This window comes from Populus nigra, chromosome 1 (assembly GCF_951802175.1).
Source record: "Populus nigra chromosome 1, ddPopNigr1.1, whole genome shotgun sequence".
In the NCBI taxonomy this organism is placed as follows: domain Eukaryota; kingdom Viridiplantae; phylum Streptophyta; class Magnoliopsida; order Malpighiales; family Salicaceae; genus Populus; species Populus nigra.
Genome location: NC_084852.1, coordinates 22028590 through 22037820, shown reverse-complemented (window position 1 = coordinate 22037820; position 9231 = coordinate 22028590). Strand labels below are relative to the sequence as shown.

General features: G+C 34.5%; 2 protein-coding genes across 3 annotated transcripts; both read right to left on the bottom strand.

Moving 5' to 3' along the window:
- Positions 1-2425: 2425 nt before the first annotated feature.
- On the bottom strand, positions 2426-5242 carry LOC133700460 (cucurbitadienol 11-hydroxylase-like). Of its 2 annotated transcripts, none has more exons than XM_062124000.1 (9): positions 4820-5238; positions 4365-4695; positions 4128-4280; positions 3777-4025; positions 3597-3686; positions 3419-3497; positions 3234-3340; positions 2715-2842; positions 2426-2629 (listed from the first exon to the last, which is right to left on the bottom strand). In XM_062124000.1, the coding sequence occupies exons 1-9, from the start codon at positions 5017-5019 to the stop codon at positions 2536-2538; spliced, it is 1431 nt and encodes a 476-aa protein (XP_061979984.1). In that variant the 5' UTR covers positions 5020-5238; the 3' UTR covers positions 2426-2535. The 2 variants fall into 2 exon arrangements, 1 of the variants encoding a protein (XP_061979984.1); XR_009843415.1 differs by having other exon boundaries at positions 2615-2629; positions 3108-3340; positions 4820-5242.
- A 245-nt stretch (positions 5243-5487) lies between these two features.
- On the bottom strand, positions 5488-8611 carry LOC133700451 (cucurbitadienol 11-hydroxylase-like). The gene is made up of 9 exons (XM_062123992.1): positions 8290-8611; positions 7683-8013; positions 7217-7366; positions 6833-7081; positions 6613-6702; positions 6424-6502; positions 6211-6317; positions 5948-6075; positions 5488-5857 (listed from the first exon to the last, which is right to left on the bottom strand). Exons 1-9 carry the CDS (start codon positions 8499-8501, stop codon positions 5764-5766), a joined length of 1440 nt encoding a protein of 479 aa, XP_061979976.1. The 5' UTR covers positions 8502-8611; the 3' UTR covers positions 5488-5763.
- Positions 8612-9231: the final 620 nt, after the last annotated feature.

The window sequence follows — 9231 nt, the reverse complement described above, 5'->3', positions numbered from 1 at the left end:
TGACAAGCTTAACAAAGAAATTTTATAGAGTAATTAGTTATATCATATTAATTATTTTATAAAACTTATTTTTTAAAAAAAAAATAGATATTGTGGTTTGGTAGGAATAATAAGATTTTTTTTACTGATATAACGGTCATATTAAAAATATTAAGAAAAAATATTTTTATTATTTTTTGTGGATCATGAGTTTTATTTTCTCTTCTCTTTTTATATTTATTTTTCTTTTCAAGATGAATCTAAATAGTAGTTAATAGTATATCTTATCTATTAAGCATCATAAAATTTTCTACTAGTTTGGCGTTCATATTTTGTTATTATTTTAATGCATTAAGGAAATTGATTTAAATGAATTATAGCAACATCTTTTAAAAAGGAGGTTCAATTATTACATTTTAGCTTTTACTAACATGTAAAAGCAACTTAACCTTTTTTCTTTTCTCAAATTTAATCATCCAAGTATGAATGACATGACGCAATCCACATTTATCTTCTTTTCAATAATTTAGTAGGTGGTCTAATGAAAAAAATTTAAAACCAAGAGGTTTGCTTCTTTTGTAATTTCAGGTTTGAATTTTATGGTTGCTAATATAATGACCACTAGAAACTTATATGATCTTTAACTTTATAATTTATAAAATTAGTTAAGATACGCGCAACAATAACCACATTAAAAAAAAAAAAAGCAATCCTCTTCCCTCGTAACATTGTGAGGGGAGCTTTACTTTTAGACTCTTGAATTAGCTTTTGAAGTTTTAATCTACTACTCAGTTTTAATTTGTTCCTAATCAAAACTCTTTCTCAAAGCTCTCATACTCTCATTTTTATTGGTTTAGATTTTAACCATTCACCAGCTCATATCTCTTCTTATTTGTCTCTGTTTTTCTTATTCGATGAATCATTATTTTTACAAGACACGGTACTAGTTCTTGGTATCTTACTTGATTATAACTTTTTTACAAATAGTGTAAGGAAAAACACAAAATCAAAGCCATCCTTTAGCAAGAATAGTGAATAATCGTCTACTCAATGTGTTTATTTTGTTTCATCCATTAATATCAAAATTAATAAAATGTTGGTGAATTGGTCCCAATTAACAATTCACTTATAAAGCAACCAGGTTCACTTCATAGAAATTAGAGGATTAACTTGCATTTTATTTTTTAAAAATATTTAAAATGGTTTTAAGAAAAACAATATTGTAAATATTGATTAAAGGATTGTATAGATAAATCTAGGGTGATGGCTAGAATGGTGGTGAACCGATGGTGAATAACATCAACGCACGAAGAGGGAATCTTCAGGGAAATAAATTCAATTCAATTGATGTTAATAAAAAAAAATACAAGTTGGTTTATTTTTATTTGATTTGGGTCAAATTCAACCGATATTTTTTCAATTTTAATGTAAATTTACCAAGTTTGAAAGATATGAAGTAATAGTAGCAAATAAAGAGGCTAAAATGGTAATTTAACCCAAATAAAAAAATTAAAAAGATTTGTGTAAAAGCATCCAAGTTTTGAAGTTCTTTTTTGGCACTTCCCAATTTCAAAGTTAAATAATAATAATAATAATAATAATAATAATAATAATAATAATAATATCGACTTGTTAAGTGTTTCGAACCCGTCCAAGTAATGGACCATGATATATGGATCAACTCATTATGGGCCGGAGCTACAAACCCTTTCTAGGCAAATATCATTTGTCCAAATTTATCAATTCATTTTTTTTTTGGTTATCTTATTTTTTTTTTAATTAGGAACTTTAAAAAAAATATTAATGATCACACATTGCATTGGGATTTTAAGTGAAAAAATTAGAAGAAAGAACGTTTGCTTAATTGAATTTCCAGTTGAAGTGATGCCATGGAAAATATGATTCAATTAATTGTTTTTTTAATCATAAATAAATACTTCTTGTTTTTCAAATTATAAATGCATGCTTGCATGATTTCTTTAGTTTGGAACCGAATTAATCATAGGAGTGAGATAAATGACATGGAGAAACACATGGGAAGGTGTCCGTTGATTATATGAGATATTAATTATGTTCAAGATGTTAAATCCAAATTAATAAAAAATAAATACAGATAAAAAAAATAAAGTTTTTATTAATCACAATACTCTAAAGTGTAACTTTAATCTAAATACAAAGAGATTATATGTAGGCTAAACTAAAAATATTATTCTACTCTTAATATATATATATATATATATATAAATCAACAAAAAAAAGGGTGTCATCTATTTATTTATTCATTAAAGAAATAAAATAAAGATTTAAATTATTCTCCTTCATCCCCAGACAAGTGTGTTTATTATATACAAGATTTAAATTATTTCTTGATTCACTTAATTTTTTCTATATCGTACGACTTTCATACATTTTTTTTCTTACTGTGCCATATTTAATTACTTGAAAATTTTAAAATATTGATGCGGCGACGTATAGATAAGGGACTAGTTACTATGAACTGGTAAACAGAGTAACAGTCCATAAACTTCCAGGGGTTACAAAAAAAAAAAAAAAAATTCATTCATCCTTGGCTGTGAACTTAATGTGGATGCCATCACCGAATGACATTACCGGATTGCGAGAGACGTCTCCTCCCTTCACTTTAGTAAACCTGGCAAAAACCAATCCAAAGAGTTAACAAAAGAGTTCCTGTCCAAGCCAAGCATGGAGATTATTAAAAGAGAAATCAAATATACCTGTATTTGGTGACCAGGACATGCAGAAAAGTAGACATGATCAGCTTGCTGAACTCCGCCCCGGCACAGTGTCTTGTGCCGCCACCGAATGGGATGAAATTCTTGGAAATAGTTACTTGATCAAGATCCTGTGTACCATTGGACAAATTAGCGATGAAAAGAGAAATAATCAGTTGTGAAGGAATGATGCTTGTTAGAGTGTATTGGTCCGTGTTAGAGTATATCGATAAGCCCGGAGTGGCCTGGCTCCAGGTAGCTCAGAAAGACTAGAAAGAAGAGCTAGAGAGAAGATGAGTTTAGTCCAGAGAGGTTATCCCTCTCAAGAGCCAAACCCAGGAGGCCTAGCTCATCTAAAAAACCACCCTAAAGAGATGAGGATTCCCAAGGGCTTACAAGAGTCCTGGCTTTGGTGTGTTTAGGCAACGTGGGATTCTAACAATGCTTTTTTATGTTATAGCAAAGTGAATTGATCAATTGTAATCCTCCCCTGTAAGGTTCAGCAATTGTAAAACTCCCAACCTTCCAGCGGCATGGGTCGAATGTTAGCGGATCCTTGAATGTTTCAGGATTCAGCTGGATAGCAGGGGTAGCAAGCAGTACTGTCCAGCCAGATGGAATAGTGTATCCTGGAAATTTCACAAACAATCAATTGAATTGAGCATAAGAAACCAAAGAGATCTTGAATTAAGAATTGATAACATTACCTTTGACTTGAAAATCTTTCAATGCTCTTCGGATTATACCAGGTGGAAGGTTCGAAATTCTAAGCGTTTCATAGACGACCTACGAATGATTTGACCACACTCCAGAAGAATGTAAGACTATCGATCTTACAACAAAAATGAGAAAAAAGGATTTGCATTTAAGAACATAGAAACTAACCATCTGTGTATAAGTCAATGATCGGTACTCCTCCCATGCAAGGCTCGAGTTTGGATTTTCTCTGTTCTTCAGAATAGTCTCATGCTCAGCCTGATTATAAAACAATTAGCGCCAGTATAAACCAGATATCATTCAATCTGGAATCTTAAAACTTTGATAATCGGTGTTAATTATACTTACGGTTAATTTCTCAACTACTTGAGGGTTCTCCGAGAGAAACTTGATTGCAAGAGTTAGGGTTGATGATATAGATTCATAGCTGGCAAATAATATCCCGAAAATGAGCTGGGGGATGAAATCTACGGTCAGGAACTTCTTTGTCTCCAGATCATCAATGGCTTGATCAAGAAAATCTCCCCGACGCTTTGAGGGGTCGTTCAGTCTCTCAATCAGTGTATCCTTCAAAATCTTCATCATCTTCTTATGGTCCTGAATCAATAGTAGTGTATATATATATTTTTTGATTAATCACTCCCAAGTAGCGAGTATCAAATAAGAATATATTTCAAGTTTGAGGACTTCTTTCTTTACTTGCATGCACTTGTGGAAGATAGTACCGGGGATTTTCAAGGGCAAGGATAAGAAACTGTCGGCAAGCCTTGTGTAATTCTCACTTAGCTTCTCTTTTGAGTTTTCAGCATCGTAGCCAAATACTATTTCTTTTGCTGTAAAATTGAAAACCATCTACAGCCAGAAAGGAAAGGTTAGAATTAACACAAGGAAATTGTTAATTAATACTACTGTGTCGATCAACTGAAAAGTACTCACAACAGCAATAGCTTGTTTCATATCAACAGGTCCCTGAGTAGCCCACTTTGCTAGGTTGGTGTTAATCATATTTTCAATTTTAGGAAGCAATGATTCCCTGAGGCTCTCAACACCGAAGTGGTTCAGCGTTATGCTTCTCGTGTATCTATGAACTTCACCGATAGCGCTCACTCTGTTTTCACCCTCAAGTGCGAAAAACTTGGCAAAGGAATCCAAATACCATAGCTCAACCAAAGTTCCTTCATGTTGCAAGATGTACTTGTTCACTTCATTGTCAGTGGATATTACGGTAGGTTTACCAAGCAAACTGGTTTTAAAGATCGGTCCATACCTGAAACAAGGAAATTAATATGAATTTGTTAGTAGTGAATAAAGCAGGCAAGCATTTATGATTTAATTATGAAATAAAATGCTCTCTCTTTTTTTCTCGCAAACTATGGTAGCCAGCATATTACTTGTGCATCCTTTTCTTGACGAATGGATGAAGATCGATAGATCTTCCAGGAATAATGAACTGAAGGGTTTCTCCAATGAGGGGCCAGCCCATGGAGCCTGGAGGAAGAACTCCATCAATTTTAGGATTTCTCCATTTGCTAATCAAATGTGTGTAGTATACCACCGCCAATGCTACAACAAGAAACCCAATTGTCCACATCTTGTAATGCTTTTCGCTTGATGTTTCTCTTCTTCCTTAAGGAAATTGATGTGGGGAAGACGCTTTTTATCCGTAGATGAAGCGTGTTAGTTTTTTCGTCGCAAGTGTTAGATGCCTATAAGGTGATGCGCAATAATATGAAGGAAGGAAAGAAGAAACTGCAAGGTTGCTTGCTACACACGAACCATTTGTGTTCCTTTAAGCTGGGCTGGGGATATGGTCAGCAACCAACCGCGTATTCTTTCATGTATCAATATTCAGGTTCTTTCTGCTATCCTTCAGAATTGTGACCGCTTATTGGCGATGGCTGCTTTCATGACCTTCATTTGTTTATTCTATGTATTAGCAGGGTCACATGACAGGACCCTTTTCATGAAATTGGCCAAATTGTCTTTTAAACTATAGAGTTCATTTCTTTTTTACATATAGGGTCGAGTTTATGAAAAACAGAGGGCATTCCAATCGATCTGAGGTTGAAATGGCATGAAGGCCAATAAATTAACTTCTCTTGCCAAATAAAAAAAACACGAACAAAGTAAAAAAAAAAAAGAAGTTTCACATAGGATACAAATCATCAACACCACAACACCTGGTGTTAATTGAAATACAATTTAAATTAATTAAACTCGCCAACGCCGTATACTGTAAATTATTCGAGAAGTCTAGTCTTTCTAGGCTGGCCCCTTTCTCCCTGTCTTGCTTCTTCCTCGTTGCCTACATATGATGGTTATTAGTTATTACCCTTCAATCACGTTTTGATGTAATCTTAACGTGGACACCATCTGGAAATAGTAAAATAGGACTTCGGGTGATGCGTCCTCCTTTGACCTTTGACCATCTGTTGCATCAAGCATAAGCATAAGCATTTTAAATTTTCTCCATGGCAGCCTATTAAATTATCCTTGGCAACTGTAAAAGTCAAATATACCTGTATTTGGTCACCAGTACATGGAGAAAGGCCGCCATGTACACCTTACTGAATTCTGCCCCGGCACACTGTCTTGTACCTCCACCGAATGGCATGAAAGACTTGGAAAGAGTAACCTGGTCGAGGTCCTACAGGTCCCGTCAAATAAATAAACAAGAGATATTAGCAATTCAGGGTTTATTTCTAAGAACTCTTGAGAATTCACAAGTTTAATTCTTAATATATTCATCTCCAAGGTTTCCATGATATATAAAAAGGCACACCTTCCAGCGCCATGGATTGAACTTTAATGGATCCTTGTATGTTTCAGGATTTAAGTGAACAATAGGAGTAACAAGCATTATAGTCCACCCAGCCGGAATTGTGTATCCTGGATCGAAAAGTAAACGTAAAACGATCAATCAATTCCATCAAAGAATAAATATAATTAATTACAAACAGAGGATTCATTGCAATGAGAACATATGCATACATACCCTTGACATTAATGTCTTTCAGAGCCTTTCGCAGTAAACCAGGTGGGATATTCATCAATCTAAGCGTTTCGTTAACGACCTGCGCATACATACAGAAACCACATCCATGCAAAAAAAAATATGTGAGGAACGTTTCAATATCTCAGAGTTTAGGTAAATCAATTCAACAATAGAGATTATGGTACTGACGCTCTGCGTAAAAGCCATCGTTTTGTATTCTTCCCATGTAAGCTGGGAATCAGGATTTTCTCTTTTCTTTAGAACCGCCTCATTTTCGGCCTGGAAAGGGAAAAAAAAAGGTGTTATGAGTTTTTCAAAACTAATAAATGGCAAATGATTGACTAATTTATCAGCTATCATGAGAATCTTGGAGAATTTTTTTGTTTCTGTAGTATTGCTACACACGCACCGTCAATTCTTCCAACACGAGAGGGTTTTCCGCAAGAAACTTGATAGCTAACGTCAGTGTTGTGGACACAGATTCAAAGGCAGCAAACAAAATCCCAAAAGAGAGCTCAGCAATAAAATCCTCTGTCAAGAACTTCTCTGATGCCATATCATTAAGAGCTTGATCAAGAAAATCTCCTGGACGTTTATCCGGAGAATTAAATCTCTCCTTTATTATGTGCCTCACCATGTTTGACATCTTCTCTTTGTCCTGAATAAAGAAAGAGATGCGTGACTGATCATTCCCCATTATAAAAAAGAAGGAAAAAATCTTCAGTAGAACAGGTAAACTTTAGTAATTTCAAGAAAGAAATCTCAAATCTTAACATTAATTCTCGTTAATCACCTTCATGCACTTGTGGAATGTAGTGCCAGGAATGTTCAAGGGAAAGGACATGAGACTTTTAATGAAATTGGGCAAGTTTTCAATTTTCTCCCCCTTCGAGTTTTCTAGATCATACCCAAATGCAACCTTCGCGGTGAAGTTGAAAATCATCTGCAAAACACCAAAAATTAATAGGGGTTGATTAATAGCAAAAACAACAATACAATCCCTCAGTTAGTGAGGTCTGTATTCGAAACATTCACAAAGTACTAATATTGGAATGGATAATTATTCTTGTTAGAATTTATTTAGTGTTGTTTTTTAAAATATTTTTTGTTTAAAAATAATATTTTTTTTATTAAAACACAAAAATAAACATTCTTAATATTCTATTAAAAAAATAAAAACAAAAACAAAGACAAAGACATACTGATAATTTTATATGTAAATATGCATGGCAGCTCTAAGTGAGAATAGCAATAGTTACCCGTGAAATAGCTGATTTAACTTCAACAGCTCCCTGAGGGGACCATTGGCGCAGGTTATCGTTTATGGAGGCATCAATTTGAGGAAGCATCTTTTCCCTGAGGCTCTCGCCACCAAAATGGTTCAAGGTAATGCCTCGCAAGTATCTGTGGACACGACCAATCGCAGTAACCTTGGACTCGCCCTCGAAAGCAAACAACTTGGCGAATGAATCCAAATACCACATCTCCACTAAATTCCCTTCCTGAGAAAAGATGTACTTGTTGACTTCAGCGTCTGCTGAGACTATGATCGGTCTTCCAACCAGATTTGTTCGAAAAATGGGCCCATACCTTGGACAAAAAAGATTAGCTTAATGCTGTCAGTCTCCTGTATCATTTACTCAGGTGATGACTTCCGTTCGAAGAAAGGACACACCGATGAGTATTTATTTCCAAGCCCATTTAATATATTTCAGAAAATATTTAATGATAAATTAATATCCAGATGGAATCAGATTCATTTTAAAAAATAAATAAAAACATTATTATTTTAAAAAATACTGTTTATCGCAAACTCAAACGGTACCTAAACAATGATTAGAACGACATATAATGCTGCCACAGTACCTTTGGATTCGTTTTCTGATGAACGGGTGAATATCTATAGAGTTATAGCTTGGGATAAGCAACTGGATGGTCTCTCCAATGACAGGGAGACCCATAGAACCAGGAGGGAGCTGAACTGGAACTCCATTAATTTTTGGGTATTTCCATTTGACAAGCAAATGAGTGTAATATATGACAAACAACGCTACAAGGACCAGCGCAATCTCCAGCATTGTGTGCGCTCTTGCTGTATCTCTACCTCGTAGGAGAATGGAAGCGAGGAAGAGAAGCAAAACTAACTCAAAGTATTAGAAGTGACGAGTGAGTTTGGAAAAATCAGAAAAAAGATGATGCTTAAATAGCTCAACGCCATGGCATGCTGAGGACTCAAGAGTCCAAAACCCAATTCCAACACAAAGTAACCCACGTTTGCTTTTCTTCCCCTTTTTTCCACCTGTTACTATAAAAAAATCATATGTTAATAGAAAATAGACCGGTGCTCGGTGGACGGGCTTGTCCGCTACTTTATTCTAAGACGGCTTACCAGTTCTGCATTATCCCATGTTTGACCACCGTTAAAATAAACTTTCGCTCTTAGATGAGAGTTTTTTATTTTTTGATTTAGTTTTAGATTTATAAAATCGAACTGAATCAGTTAAATTTTTAAAAATTTTAATCGGTTCAGTTTTTTCATTCATTTTTTTTAATTTTCTCAATAATCAGTATTTCAGTTTTTTCCATACTCCACCCTGTCTGTGTATTTTCCTCATTCTTTCGCTGCCCCTTCTTTCTTTCTGCTTGGTGGGAGTCTGCTGCTGCTGCCACATGTTTAACAGGTGTTGGAAGAATTTTCCTTGATTTTTTTTCCACATCACCTCACTGTGATTTTTATTTTTCTAGCGGATGCATACTGAGGCATTGATTGAGGGAGGGGAGTGGACAGAAAACTCTTTTTTTATGTGT